This window comes from Balaenoptera musculus, chromosome 10, assembly GCF_009873245.2.
Source record: "Balaenoptera musculus isolate JJ_BM4_2016_0621 chromosome 10, mBalMus1.pri.v3, whole genome shotgun sequence".
Classification (NCBI taxonomy): domain Eukaryota; kingdom Metazoa; phylum Chordata; class Mammalia; order Artiodactyla; family Balaenopteridae; genus Balaenoptera; species Balaenoptera musculus.
Genome location: NC_045794.1, coordinates 34677834 through 34693495, shown reverse-complemented (window position 1 = coordinate 34693495; position 15662 = coordinate 34677834). Strand labels below are relative to the sequence as shown.

Sequence of the window (15662 nt, the reverse complement as noted above, 5' to 3'; positions counted from 1 at the left end):
AGACTGGTATGAATACAAATTTAGGGGACCCTTTTCCATTGGGCCTTCAACACTGCTGTTAGTCCTTTCACTTGTCTTTGCTCATCCTCCTTGGTGACTATTTCCCACCTTTAGCTCTGTCCACGTGCTTTTATTTGATCTCCATCTCCCTCATTCTCAGCAGGTGGTCACCTTTGCTTCTAATTAATCAAAACAAATAGATTTAGATATTCTTCTGTCAATTACTCTCCTGCTCCCCTACATATTTCTATTTTTAAAGTGTAATATAACTAATTTTTGGAATGAAGAATAGATTCATGTGGTATGAAATTCAGACGTTACAGAAGAGTAAGAAGCAAAAAGTCTCCCTGTGTCTTGTGCCTCTTATATTAGCATTCTCTTCTCTTTGGCCTTCTTTGACCACAGCTAGGTAGGTCCATCTACTCTCAACTTAATTATCTTTCATCACTGCACAATGTATTTGTAATCATATATTTATTTGTTTAGTTGTTTACTAATGGTCTCCCCCATTAGACTACAATCTCCATGAATTCAGGGTCTATGCTCATTTTATTCACTAATATGTAACTAATTACTAGCGCTTTGTAGATATTGGTGTTGTTAAGGGTTAGGAATGAATGAATTTCTTGCCCAGTACCATGCTAGGTGGTTTATATATTTCACTTAATCCTCACAGTGACCAAGGCCGTTTTATCATCTCTATTTCACAAAGGTCGTAAGTGAAAGAGCTAGGTCTTGAACCATATCTGACTCCAAAATTCATGTCGCATGTCCCTGTTTCTCTAACTCAATGCATTGTTCATGTCATTCTCTTTTCTAGAAAGACCAGTCCTTTCATTCATTCATAAACTCAATAAACATATATGTCAGGCTCTGCGCTAAGTGATGGGAGCTACAGAGAAGAGAAAAATCTGTTTTCAAGCTCCTCAAGTCTAGCAGGGGGTGCAAACAATTGCAATGAGAATAAATGTTACAAGAAGTGTGAGCAGAGTGTTAACGGGGCCCAGAGAAGGAGCATCAAGGGAGGCAGTCTGAAGGAGGTATGCCAAGACAGATTTGGGTGGGTCAGAGGTTGGAAGGATGAGTGAAAAGCAATGGGGATAAACCCAAAAGGAAATTCCAGGCAGCAGGAATAGCATGGGAGAGCATGGGTTAGGCTAAGGCAAGTAGTTTGTTAGGGCTGGACCACAGGACACATGTCATTAAAAGATGAGATTGGAGAGGACCAAGTCATCACACGCCTCATATTCTATGACAAGGGATTTAAACTTTATACTAAAAGTTACAGGGGAGCCAGTGCAGGATTTTAAGGAAAGGTGGTATGTGACCTTATGTGGCTAAGTGGATTCCTCTGGATGAAACACTGAAGGACTGTGTATTAAGGCAAAGAGAACAGTTTGAAAATTTTACAATAATCTAGAAATGAAAGCCTGAAGAAAGAAGTATACAGTTGGGTAATGGGGAAGAAAAAACTCCAAAGGTTTAGGAGGCCAAATCAAAGTAATTTCAGGATATTAGAGGGAAAGGAGACGGAGGGAAACAAAGAAGCTGATTCCTGGCTTTTTCAGCTTGGGTAATTATGTAGATGATAGAGGAAATAATGTGTTCAGTCCTGTACATGTTAAATGTGAAATATCTACCTCTGGCACCACCTAGGGGAGTTGGCACTAAGTAGCTAAATATATGGTCTGGAGCTTAGGAGACAGGTTCAGGTAAAGAATACTCATATATTCATACATGAATAGTTGGTTGAAACAACAAGAAATATGAGCCTGCCTATTAGGAATATATAGAATGTGAAGGAACGAAGGGAAAAAAAGAAACTTTTAAAAGTACTGATGAGTTGTGGAGGTAAGAAGGGAACCAGGACAGTAGAATACCAGCGATTTCTAGAATTGGCCATAGGTTGGTATAAAAGACCCAAAGAGGTCGAATAAATACTGATGGGTAACCAGAAGGTCTTTGGGTGACTTAAGAACAGTTTTAGTGGAGTGATGAGTGCATGGTACAAATGCATTTTCCAGGAAGTCTGGCTATGAAGGGAAGGAGAAAGGAAGAAAGGAAGAAAAAAAAAAAAGAAAGAAAAGGAGCAGCTCTCAGACTATGTACACTTTACAGTCTTAAAAATTGCTGGGGACTCCAAAGAGCTTTTGTTTATGTTGGTTATATTACCAATATTTACCATATTAGAAACTGACACTGAGAAATTGAAAAATTACTTATTAATTCATTTAAAATAATAATAAATGTACTACATGTTAGCATACATAATATATTTTAATAAAAACTCTATTTCCCCCCAAAATATGAGTGAAATTTTTTTACAGTTTTGCAAATCTCTTTAATTTTTAGCTTAATAGAAGACAGCTGGATTCTAATATCTGCTTCTGCATTCAATCTGCGGCAACATAACATTTTGGTTAATGTATATGAAGAAAATCCAGGTTCACACAGACATATAGTCAGAAAGGGAGCAGTATTTTAACAGCCATTTCACAAAGTAGTATTTTTCTTTGACGCTATACTAAAACTTGATAAGTGACAATTTGCTGAAAGTTAGCTGCAGTGCAGAATCTGAAACCATATCAGTGAACTTTGTCACATTAAAATCCATTGCACTCTGAATGAATCTTTTACCCATACCTGATTTCGACCTTACGAACCTCTTGAAAGAGACTCAGAGACCCCAACCACCCTCTGAGAACTGCTGGTTTAAGGTTTAAGACAAAACTTGGTTGAAGATATGAAACGGATAGTAAACAGAGGTGAAGGGGTCAACCTTGAATATAAGAAAACCTCTTCTTCTGAATCTAACAGGAGGGAAGCAGAGATTTGGATACAGAAATATTTGAAGCAAGAGGGAGAATTCCTATACAATGTTATTTTCTCTGTGAAGCAGGAGGTGAGGTCATCCAGGGCTAGGTTAAGAATCGCTCAAGCACCTTGAGGGTCACCTGGTAAATGCCTACTATTCCTTCAAGCTCAACACAAAAGGCACTATTGGCTTTTCCTGATAGTCATCTCTTTTGCTCCAAACTGTCACCTGGTTATTCTTCTATTATAACAATTATCATATTTTATTATTTATTGGTCTGCCTTCTCTCCTAGATGGTGTGCTCTCCTGGGCAGGGACCCAACCAACTTCAGCTTTAGCAGCTACTCAGAATATTTGTGCTGAATGACAGAAGGCTGATTTTTTAAATTAAGAAATCACATCTGCCTATAGATTTTACAGTTGCTACATTCACACTACTTTTTCTTATTTACTTATATTTCTCTCCATTGTTAAGAAGTACAATGTGATTGACAAAGCTAGTAAAGGTAGAACTGCTTAGTAATCCTAAAAGCTAGAGCTAAAATACAAAGAATTGAGAATAAGAGCAGTCTATCTGAAGACCAGGGATAAATTCTGTAACTCTCCTGCATCCAGATTTCTAACAAAGGTGAGAGCGTAGGGATGACAGAAAAGGAAGGCCTTCTAACAACTCCTCCATATATTTAAGTCTAGAAGTTCTAAACTTCAGAATTTAAAATGTTACTTAAAACATACATCCATATATCACCACCAACACGTATTTGGAAGAGCATACAGCAAAATTTTAACTGTGGTTATCTCTTGATGGTGATTTATATGGTGGTTTTGTTTTCATTTACTTTTCTGCATTTTCTATAATGAAAATAAATGATTTGTGCAGAAAAAATTAAAAAGTGTCACCTCTTTCAAAGTATTCAAGATTTTACTTTAGTACACTTAGGATTAATAGAAGTGGAACAGGATTACTGCTTACAAATAAATAAATAAATAAATTCATGACTATTTTCTCATACCATTAGTTCTCATGGTAAAGAAAAACCATTCATATTTTCACACTAGACAACTCAGCCAAGAATATGAGGTAAGGTGATCATTGAGAAATAATACTAAAACGAGTATCTGCTTGTGGAACCCAGTGCCTTCCCACCTGCATGCACGTTCTCAAAGTACAGTTCAAAATAGAAATTCAAAAAATTCTTATGAAATGCATTAATAAAGTTTTAAGATTGTGCTTCACTAACAGTCTGGTCAGAAGAAGAGAGTGTAGAGGGGTGGATGGAAGATGCACTTTGAGGTTGCCTGGGCCTGGGTTCTAATGTAGCTCTTCCACAAGCCAACTGTGACCAGGGTCAATAACTCAGTTTCTCTGGACTTTGGTTTCTTCATCTGAAAAACAGAGATGGTCTTACCTAAGAGTTGCTGTATAGATATAAAATTAACAAACGCCTAATCCTATCAATAATGAGTGATCAAAGAAAATGTAGCAATGACTATTGTATGGCAGAAGTTATTCTTATGTCACATTAAAAAAAAATAAATGTGCAGAATTGTATTTAAGCTCAATTTTCAGAATAGCAGTGACTGAAAGAGTAGAACTAAGAGGTCTGAGAACATAGCTAAGCTTTTCATGGTGTTATTTTATCAAGCATAGTATCTTTAAAATGCTTATAACCTTCCTAAAATACATCATCTACGCATGCTTTCTTAAGCAAAATATTCTAGACATTTCTGGACAACTCAATATCATCATTATGAACAAAAGCTCATGATACCTTCTAGACCTAATAAATTATATAGGGCTGCCCTTCTTAAACAGGATATGTGCTGGTATTCCATAAATTAAACATCACATACCATTCTCAAACATTGATTTATCTCAATGGCAAGTATTTAAACATTTTGGATATATTTTTTAAAAGCCAAAATATTATACATTCATCAAATATTTACTGAGTCTCTATTTTGTGCTGGATATTGATCCAGGTCCCTGGAGATAAAGCATAAGTAAGAAAAAAAAAAAACTGAATTCATGGAGCTTATATTCTAATAGAGAAAGACAGGTAATAAGCATTTGCTTTATAGTACATTAGATGGTGCCAAGTGGAATGGAAAAAAATAAACTGAGAAAGGGTTTTAATTTTAAATAGGGTAGTCAAAGTAGCCCTCAATAAGAAGGTGCCGTTTGATTAAAGGTTTGAAGGAATGAGAAAGCTAGCCACTGGGATATCTGTGGGAAAGGTTTCTGGGCAAAAGAAATCGTAAATGCAAGGGTCTGGAGTGGGTCCACTGAAAAAGAGCAAGGAGACAGTAAGACTGGAGAAGAGGGAGCAGGAAAGTAGAATAGATGAGAGAGGTAATGGGGCCAGGTCCCCTCGGGCCCTAGAGCCTTTGGATTGACTTTATCTTCTGCAGGAGATGAAAAGACAGTGGAGGTTTTGAGAAGAGGAGAGACACACTCCATACTCATGTCTTAAAAGGACACCGGGGACTGCTGCTGAGAATAAAGGATATTAAAGTACGGGCAGAGAAGCAGGAAGAGACCAATTAGGTCAGTACATCAATAATCCAGGTGGGAGGTGCTGGAGGCTTGGATCGGAGAGGTAGCAAAGAAGGTAGAAGTCCTAGGATGATGGATATTTTCTGAGGTAAAGCACACAGGATCCTGTGTGCTGATGTGAAGGGTGAGAAGATGGCACCTTTACTGAGGTGGAGAAGCCTGTGGCAGGAGCGAGTTTAGCCTGGAAGCTCAGGAGCTCTGTTTGGACAGGTCGGAAGCAAACTTCAAATGAATGTTTAGTGTGCAAACAGAAGAATTAAGGAAATCTGAACTTTCTGACAGATCTCTTCAAGGATTACCCCCAGAAAGCGAAAGGGCAATTCTGAATATTCTCCGCTTAGGGCTCCTCGGGCAGACACGTTTTTGAGGCACTAAGAGAGCCATTTGTTCCCATTCTAAATGGCTAAAATGCTTTCTGAGGTCTGCTTTTCATCCCTTCGTTCCCCCTCTTGTTTCCAGGCTGTCTGTACACTTTTCCCATCTGATAAGATACTGACAACCCCGCTCCACTTTCTAAGTTCCTGGAAGCCTGACAAACAAGCTAATTAGAATCTCGGGGAGGGGTTCGGAATGCTTTCCAAGCGGCGAGCATCTCCGCCGGGTGCTGGTCTTACTTCCTGGTTCTCAGGAAAAGATATTTCATTTCGTAAACGGGTTCTCGGAACACACCGCCCGGGAGTCGAGAAATCCCAGGCGCTGTCTGACGGAGCCACCAGGTGACGTCTCTTCTCGCCCCACGGTCCTCCACAGGTCCCACTAACTTTCTGATCCCCAGGGACCCACCCACGTCTTCATCCTGGAGCAATTACTGCCCACGCAACCTACTTCCTCTCTACCTTTTCTCACTTGGGCTGAAGATAAGGCGATTTTCCTTCCGAACCGTCCCTCCACAACCCTGGGGCAGAGAAGCCGAGGCCGGGACGCGGACCTCGGACACCTCGCGGAGAAGGTGGCGCGCACGGCCGGAATCCCTTACCTGCCCAGGCGCGGGGAGCGGGGGGCGGGCGGGGCGCCGCGGGGCTGAGCCAGCGGTCGAGGAACCCGGGCCCTAGGAACGGCTGGGGCAGGCCCAACCCGTCAGGCCCCGACCAAGCCCGCCCCCAGGCCCGCCCCGTCCCCACCCCCGTCCCGCCCTCTTCCTCTTTGTGCCTCCAGGCGGCTCCACAGCGTGAGAAATTCCAGGTCTCTTTTAAGGTTCTTCTTTAAGCGGGAGCCTGGCCCTTTAAATAGTCCGTGTCGGAGGCTATTTTAAGCTTCCGGTCATGCGCACAGCGTAGTGCAGAGGAATGCCTTCACCTGGACATGAGGTAGGCCGGGTTGAGTTTCTTGCGCCATGTGGGGCTTGTGTATGCGGCGATGACAAGATAGGCACTGGGACCCTGACCCTTTGTCCCCAAGAGGAGGGCGACCTGAGCTAGTATCGCGCCTTGGGGTAGGCGGGGCTGGGGGAGGAGAAGAAGCCAGTGGAGCTGCTGGCTGTGTCCGGGGTGCTTTTGAATGCGCCTGAAGGCTACGCAGCAGGGGACGTTAGTCCTGCTGGTTGGTGGCCGAAGTAGGAAGTAGGAGTGAGTTAGGCGGAGCAACGGCAGTGGAAGGAACTGGAGGCGCTACTGGCCTCCTTTTTTCTTAACACCCTCTCAGACTCTGCCCTTAGCCAGCACTTCCCCAGCCTCGGGTCAGCCAGACTACCCTCTCTCTCCCCGCCCCGCAAGCTCTTCAACGCATCTGTTGCCTGGGAACACTGCACGTGTGTGCTTTACTCCACGTGGGTTCCTTGGCTGCCTTACAGCACGGTTCCACTCTTACTGAGATGCTTGGCTGTAGTAATTCCCTCATCATTGTATTCTCCTCAAGTTGTTCTACCTATGCCACTAGCTTAGAATGTCTCCATATCTTCTTCCTTTTACTGGGTAAAGAGTAGGTCATTATTCTTTCCAAGGCCAATCCAGCAGCTGAGCTCTTGATCACGTCTCATTGCTTTCCAACTCTTCTAACTCTTCATCAGATTCATGTTGCTCAGTGCTGTCAGTCATCTTACTAAAACATCTTTTTGGATTGTGTCATTTTCCTATTCAGACACCTCCAGTGGCCATCCATTGACCACTCAGTGGATTCTAAGTCCCTGACAAGGTGTTCAGTATCTTACCTTGTTCGGCACTAATCCAGCTGTATTTTCCAGAACTGTACTAGAAAACACTTTCTCCTACTGCTCTGTATCTGGGCTCTTCAGTTCTCTCTAACACATTGCATATGTTGTTTGTGCATCATTTGTGATAGGTCTTTGCCTCATTTCTCTCTCCTGAACTGTTTTGAAGACTTGGCCACTTCTTGTATTATGCCTTTACTGATGATTCTAGGCAAAAGTGATTCCTTCTTTCTTCCTTTTCACTCTTACAGCTCTTTATTTGTACTAGCTGTTTCGTTGATTCAACAATCAGTATTGATTATGTGCCTACTATGTGCTTGACACTGTTCTAATTGTGAGATAATCAGTGAATAAGGCTGACAGGGTTCTTGTTCTCATGGAGCAAACATTCTAGTTGGGGGAGTTATGCAATAAATAGTGAAGAAAATTATTAGACAGAAATGCTATGCAGAAAATTAAATAGGATTTTGTGAAAAATAGTGGCTTGCTGGTTCCTCTGGATTATTGGTCAAGGAAGACCTCTTTGAGGATGTTATTGAGGAAGTACTGTTTTAATCAACAGGAACAGTTGGCACAAAGGAACTGAAGAAGGCCAGTGAAGCTGGAGTACAGTGGATAATGGGAAAAAGGTACAAGATAAATTTGGAGAATAGACAGAGTCCAGGATCTTAGAAGTCTTTGGAAGCCAGGGTAAGTAATTTGGATTTTATTATAAATGTGATTAGAGGGTTTAGAAAGGGGTTGTGGTATGATTTAATTTACCTTTTAAATCATGATTCTGGCTACTCTGTGGAGAATGGACTATAGTGGACTAGTAATAGAAGCAGAGATTAGAGACCTTCACAGTGTATAAGAATTTCTGGAATGGAAGTCCTAAAGTAGAGGTGACGAGAGGACAGCAGGAATAATCAGAGAGCCGGATGCTTAAAGGTGATGCAACTTTTGGTGATGAGAAAGTCAAAGCTATGACCGAGATGAAGTGGAAATGGTGTGAGGTTGAGACTGAGGAACTGAGGGACTGATGTTAAATGGATGATCCATATAGATGGTCATGGAGGTCATGCTGGATAGTAGATTTTAAGCCAGGTATTAAAGTCATCAGTGAATGAAGAAGAATTGTCCTGGGACCAGAGAGAGTATGGCAGCAAATAGTACAGCCTGACGGCATGAACTTCAAAGGAAATGGGATTTGGGGAGGTAGAGGAGGAAGAAATGGTTTGGAAGTAGCAGTGGCAAACATAGAAAATATTTACAACCTCCAGATCCCAAGGTTGGTATGAAAGGAAAAATAGCCTTCACATGAGAGGACTACAGAAGAAGCAGCTTGGGGAAAATAGCCAGGTTTCATTAGGGCAAGAAACTGGGGAGACTGTGCAGGAAATAAAGGAATGAGGGAAAATAAATATATCCTATATATTCCCTAGGAATTTAGGGTATAGAGAATTTGCTGTGATTTCTACATGACATAATAGAAAGGATGGTGTGGCGGTGGTTTTCTCAATTGGTTCAGATTAGTAGAATACACTGTAGAAATGGGGTGAAGGTCCAGATGATGATTAATTTCTTGGAGAGTGTGATTAACACAAAGAACGGAGTAGTACCGGTCCCCTGAGCATTTTATTTTTCCTGAATCTCCATCTGGTAGCCATGGGTTGTGTGAAGAATGAGTGAAGTTGGCTTCAAGAAGGTTTGTAAAGGTTTTTTACTCTCTGATGCCAGAGAGAGATGGTTGGAATTTTCCTCTGGGTCAGCCGCAAAAGATTGTATCTGTAAAAGTTTGTATCTGGCTTTCAAGAACGTTTAAGGTCCAGGGTTAATTTAAGCCTACCTAGAAACCTAATCACATTGCAAGTTGGTTTTAGCACTTCATTTATCTATCAATTTGGACTATTTCTTCCTGTCTTCTCCTCATCCCTTCTTCCATCCCTATCTCTTCATATATAAATATCTAGCTACAGATTCTCTGGAATTAGCTGGAAATTTTAGTTTTCAGGGATGGAGTTCAGACAAATCATTGTAAACAGATGTATGTTCTAGTCTCTTCTTTGTAGGCCTACAGATGGTAATTTAAAAGTGAACTTGAAACTTAACCCATTTTAATCCTGGAATTTTAATAGATGGAAGCCTGGAGTGGGTGAAGAGTCAAGTTGCAAATCACCAGATATCTCGGTATAAGAGAGTCAAAATACACATGATATATAGAAATAAATTAGATTAGTAATGTCTTTTAAGGGGACTTAGGATTGGAAGGGAGAGGGAGAAGGAGAATTAAATAAATCTTTCAAACCTATTTCTTTTTTTGTTATCCAGAATTTTTCTTTCTGGTAATTGACCACCTCTTTGTTTCTTTTATAGGCGTTGTTATTTAAGAATGGAAGAGGATACAGATTTTAGAATCAGGTTTAGTTCTTTGTGTTTCATTACGGATCACGTTGGATTTCATGGCACCATAAAAAGCTCACCAAGTGACTTTGTTGTTATTGAGATTGATGAACAGGGACAGTTAGTTAATAAAGCCAGTAATGAACCTATTTACAAGGTTAATAAAATACTACCTGGGCCAAATAATTTGGCTAAAAAAACAAAACTGGATCCTCAAAATTTATCCTTTGAAGAGAGAAGCAATCAAGAAGTCAGTACTTTGGCTGGGTGCTCTGGTGATGACCAAAATTATGAGCCTGGTTCAGAAAAGGAAGATACTATCAAAGATGGAACTTCCAAAGGTGAAGAAGAAAACATTGATGTATTAGGATCCTTGTTAGATGAAAAAACTAATGAATTACTGAATCAGTTTGCCTGTGATATAAAAGAGAAGTGGAATTCTAAAACTGAACTAATTGGACCATCTCCTGAATTCTCATTAGGCAGAATCCTTGACAAAAACCGGAGGGCTATTTTGCATAGTGCTATTAGGCAGAAATTTCCTTTTTTAATAACTGTAGGAAAAAACAGTGAAATTGTTGTAAAACCAAATCTTGAGTATAAAGAACTCTGTCACTTGGTATCTGAAGAAGAAGCATTTGACTTTTTTAAATACTTGGATGCAAAGAAAGAAAATTCCAAATTTACCTTTAAACCTGATATAAACAAAGATCACAGAAAGGCTGTCCACCATTTTATCAACAAAAAGTTTGGAAATCTTGTGGAAACCAAATCTTTTCCTGAACCGAATTATAGTGCTGATAATCCAAATGTAGTGATAACAGTAAGATTTCGGGAAAAAGCACACAAGCACAGGAAAAGATCTCTTCTTGAATGCCAGGAAAGAAAAGTTATATACACAGGTAATTTAATACATCATTATTATTTTCTTAGATAAACTTAGTTAAAGTTGCGTGAAAGCTGAATAATTTCAAATGAATTAAATAGCCTTGTCCAGAGGGATATTGGAAACAATATATGGGTCCTTTTTTTTAATGGAAGAGAAAGTCTTTCAAAATACACTGGTTGTAAAAATTAACCTTATTGATCAAAGTGTCGTTAACACAGATACTTATAGTTAAGGTAGTCACAAATGTATAAAGTTGAAGTAGTTACTTTGCATTTAAGTAAGTCTTATGGGGATGAATCTTGATTTCATATTTTGAGAGTTATCTTAATTAAAATTAAGTATTTGGAGAGAAGTAGAATATGTTTGCTGTGCTTGGGGAAGTGAAGAGAATACCTTGTAATCCAAAACAGCTGGACTTCACTGCCCAAGGTAGGGAACCTGGAAACTTACAGGGAGTTCCTTCGTTTGGCTGTCAGTCTTTTAGACAAGAGATTCTGATTTTAGCATGCGTTATAATCACCAAAAGGGCTTGTTGAGAGAGATCTCTGAGCCCTATTCTCAGAGTTTCTGATTTAGAATGTTTGGGGTAGGTCTTTCACAAATTCCCAGGTGATCCTTTTTCTGCTGGTCTGGGGACCACATTTTGGGAATCACTGTCTTAGGGAATATATTCACTTTCTAGGATGGAGTGGAACTGATGAAATCTCACTCTACAAGTTTGGCTGACCAGGTTTATTTGGCCTGTATCCTACGTGAAGGATGGCTAGTGTTTCAGGTGGTCCTGTTTTATAAGTAAACAGCACAGCATTTAAAATAAAAACAGCAACTCAGACTTGCACAAATGTGTGTGGCACAGAAACAAGGTTGTACTATGTAGGGAACTCTGTGATGTAAGTGAAAAGAGTTTGGACCTTGGAGCTATGTGGGTTTTATTTTACATTATGACTTTAGTTCATAAAAAGATTTATGAACTTTTTAATATCTTTAGGACTTAGTTTCCATAAATGTAAAACTGGAAAGAATAATACCATGGGCAAGTTACTTAACAATTCATAACTTTTGGTTGTACTTTAAAAATGGGGTAGTAGTAAAGCCTAATTAATTCACAATGATACTCCAAGGATTAGATGAAATAATGAATGCAAATGTTTAGTATGTAATCGTTTTTCAAATGTCGGTGTCTTCTGTCTTTGAAATTTGTCCAGTTGTGTGACTTACCTTTTCCATGAAAAAGCTGCTAGTATAGGAGTTGACACATGAGGCATGCAATAAATGTTAACAATAAATCTATTTTGAAGGAAAAACAAAACTAGTTTTACACGGGAGAGAATTGCTGATCAGTGATTTAAGCAGGTATAGATTTTGTACTACTTGAAATTCTAACAGTATTTGAATTAATGAACCAAAAAATTGTGGAAACTTTTATATATTAGTTTAAATTAGTTTTACAAAAACTATGAATAATTGGAGAGACATGTTCAAGGGAGGAATTGATGGTTCACCAGAGGTTAGTATGAAGATACTGGGATACCTATAAGTACAAGAACAAAGAAAAAGACAAAGATAAACTTTGCCTATCCCCGATTTTGCTTAGGCCAGCCGTTTGTAAGAACAAAAATAGTTCATATGAAAAAATTCCTTAATAAGTAGACCTACCTAAAAAATAGAAAACTTAAAAAAAACTTTTATTTTTATTTTTAATTGTTATAAGATATACATAACATAAACTTTACCATTTTAACCATGTTTAAGTGTACAGTTTAATGGCATTAAGTGCATTCACATTGTTGTACAACTATCACTGCCATCCATCTCCAGACCCTTTTCATCTCCTCAGACTGAAACTCTATGTCTGTTAGACAATAACTCTCTATTCCCTTCTCCCCTAGCCGCTGACCACCATCATTCTGCTTTCTGTCTCTGAATTTGACTACTCTAGGTATCTCATATAAGTGGAATCATACAACATTTGTCCTTTTGTGATTGGCTTATTTCACTTAGCTTATGGTTTGTAAGGTTTACCTGTGTTGTGTGTGTGTGTTAGAATTTCTTTACTTTTTAAGGCTGAATAGTATTCTGTTGTATGTATATATACATCTTGTTATTTTGTTTGTCCATTCATCTGCTGGTGGACACAGTTGCTTCCATCTTTTGGCTATTGTGAATAATGCGGCTATGAACATGGCTATATTGTTTTAAGTTCCTGTTTTCAGTTCTTTTGGGTATATACCCAAAAATGAAATTGCTGGATCATAAGGTAATTCTATGTTTAATTTTTTGAGGTAGTGCTATACTGTTTTCTTAGACACTTTTTTGAAGAAGGAATTGTATGAAAAATTTAAGCGTCCAATGACATTTTCATTTTAGGTATTGCATTTCTCAGCTCTAGAAGTTTTATTTGGTTCTTTCTTAGGTCCTCAATTTCTTGTTATGTTCATGTTTTCCTATAATCTTTGAGCCTAATTTTTTTTTAAATTTTATTTATTTATTTATTTTTGGCTACGTTGCATCTTTGTTGCTGCGCACGGGCTTTCTCTAGTTGCTGCGAGCGGGGGCTACTCTTCCTTGCAGTGCGTGGGCTTCTCATTGCGGTGGCTTCTCTCGTTGCGGAGCACGGGCTCTAGGCACGTGGGCTTCAGTAGTTGTGGCACGTGGGCTCAGTAGTTGTGGCTCACGGGCTCTAGAGTGCAGTTTGAGCCTATTTTTAATGGGTCTTTAAAAATATTTGTCTGCTAATTTCATCTCTGTTGTTTCTGGGTCTGTTTCTATTGACTGACTTTTATTTGGTTCATGGGTCATATTTTCCTGCTTCTTTGCATGTCCAGTACTATTTTTTTGGAGTTTGAACATTGTGTTATCTTGTTGAGTGTCTGGATTTTGTTGTCTTGTTTTAGAGAGTGTTGAACATGCTCTAGCAGGTAGGAAGTAGTTTGCAGATCCATCTGAGGCTTCATCTTGAATTTTATTAATGGAGGTCTAGAGTAGGCTTTACGCTAGTGCTGTCATATAGCTCTACTATGTATTTAAGGAGCCTATCCACACTGGACCTGATAGAGATGAAAACTACTCGAATTTGAGCTGATGTTTTAATGGGATGAGTCTTTGGAGCATTGGGAAAGAACGAGTATATCTTGAATGGGGGTGGGACATAAAGTATTAGAGCCAGAAGATAGATTCTCAGCATCTGAGAAGACTCTCAGTGGCTGGTGTGATGAATGGAACATGACAGAAGTGACGGTGTGTGATGTTTAAGGCTAGGTCATAAAAGGTATTGCACTTTTTGCACACAGTTCTTGGATTGCTCACTCTGGGGTAAGCTAGCTACCTGACTTTAAGGATATTAAAGCAGCTCTTTGGAGAGGAACTGAGGCCTTCCGCCAATAGCCAGTACCAACTTGCCAGCCATGTGAGTGAGCGATCCCCTTGGAAATGGATCCTCCAACTCCTATCAGGAGTTTTGAATAACTGCAGCCCTAGCCACATTGTGCTGCAACCTCCTGAGAGAGCCTGAGCTAGAACCACCAAACCAAGGTGCTCTTGAATTCCTGATCCAGAGAAGTTCTGAGAGATAAGTGAACATTGTAAGCCAGTAGGGTTTGGGGCAACTTGTTACACAACACTAGATAAATGATATGTAACATTTAATTCTAGGCATGCAGATTACTAATCAGCAAGGAACTCAAGGGATCACCTATGCAGATTTCTGGAACACGTTCTCTTACTCTGCCCTATGAATTCCAGCCCACTGGGCCTTCTTGAACTCCAGCCTCAGGAAGACCACTGTGCTCTACTTGGATTCCTCCTCCCTGGCCCAGAAAGTACCTCTAGTTAGGAAACCATGGTATTTTAAGACTCACCTTGTTTGTTTTGCTTTTCCTTTTGGATCACAGTTCTGTGATGCCTTTAGTCCGGGGTCCAAAGACAGGTGTTTCATATGTTTTGTCTAGTATTCTATTTGTTTACAGTGGGAGTTCAAGGCTGGTACCAATTATTCCAACATGGTGCTAGAAGTGGAAGTCTCTAAAATTGAATTTTAAAATTTAGCATAGTTGATTTTCTTTTTGAATACTTCATGTATTCCAAGTAATTAAGAAAATGTTATAAATCTTATAAATTAAACGTAAATTTGGTGATGTTTACATTTTCTTATATGTGCCAATATTATTTACTAACTTAATGAGATTTCAATGTAAAAAAGACAAGTTTAAATCAATTAGACATTTTTAATTGGAATTACTTGAGTTTCATTACCTTAAACATTCCAAGTGCGTAAGACATTCATTAACACAAATACTAAAAACCATGAATTTGATCATCTTAAATATTTCTATTCTAAATTCTATATCTTCATGGATAAAATATACTTATGCACTAAGGCTAATCAGCAACAAACTGATATAATCTCAAACAATTTGGAGGCTCCTTCTTAGATGGCTGAGCTTGCCTAATGACCTGTGAGTGACATGCCTAGATTGTCAGGGACAGATTTGACACATTGAACTCTAGTTATCAAACACATGTACTTTAAAACTTTAAGTGTTGCTCTCCTAGCCTTCTTACTTTATATAATACACTTTCTTGGTCTGTTTTTCACAGTTTGTACCTCCTAGACAGGCTGCTGCAACACTTTTAAGTTATTTAATTCGTGTCTGTCTAATTCCATAGATTTGGTATATTTGAAAGACTACTATATTTTTTCACATTATTACTAATTGATTCTCAAATGTTTGGTTCCAGGACTAGTATAGCTCTTATAAATTATTGTGAACCTCAAACAGCTCCTGTTTATGTGGTAATTATATTTAACCTATTAGCAATTTAAAATGAATTTTAAAAGATATGAATTTATTTAAAATAATCTATTTTATTTATC

The 15662-nt window shown here is 39.0% G+C and overlaps 2 protein-coding genes across 7 annotated transcripts in view; one reads left to right on the top strand and one right to left on the bottom strand.

The window, feature by feature from the left end:
- Positions 1-6474, bottom strand: part of IRAK4 (interleukin 1 receptor associated kinase 4) — a 29105-nt gene extending 22631 nt beyond the window's left edge. The window contains exons 1-2 of one of the 5 annotated variants that reach the window (XM_036867383.1): positions 6349-6451; positions 4057-4201 (exon numbers count right to left, since the gene is read on the bottom strand). The gene's annotated coding sequence lies outside the window, so the exon portion shown is untranslated. Of the gene's footprint in view, positions 1-4056; positions 4202-6208; positions 6224-6348 lie in introns of those variants that run through there. The other 4 variants (XM_036867384.1, XM_036867382.1, XM_036867386.1 and 1 more) reach the window with 4 other exon arrangements.
- A 76-nt stretch (positions 6475-6550) lies between these two features.
- PUS7L (pseudouridine synthase 7 like) overlaps positions 6551-15662 on the top strand; it is a 33297-nt gene continuing 24185 nt past the window's right edge. For both annotated transcript variants that reach the window (XR_005021600.1, XM_036867381.1), the window contains exons 1-3: positions 6551-6679; positions 8081-8208; positions 9874-10802. Coding sequence is in view for 1 of the 2 variants with exons in the window: in XM_036867381.1 (XP_036723276.1) it covers positions 9890-10802 (913 nt within the window). In the remaining variant the exon portion in view is untranslated. The remainder of the gene's footprint in view (positions 6680-8080; positions 8209-9873; positions 10803-15662) is intronic.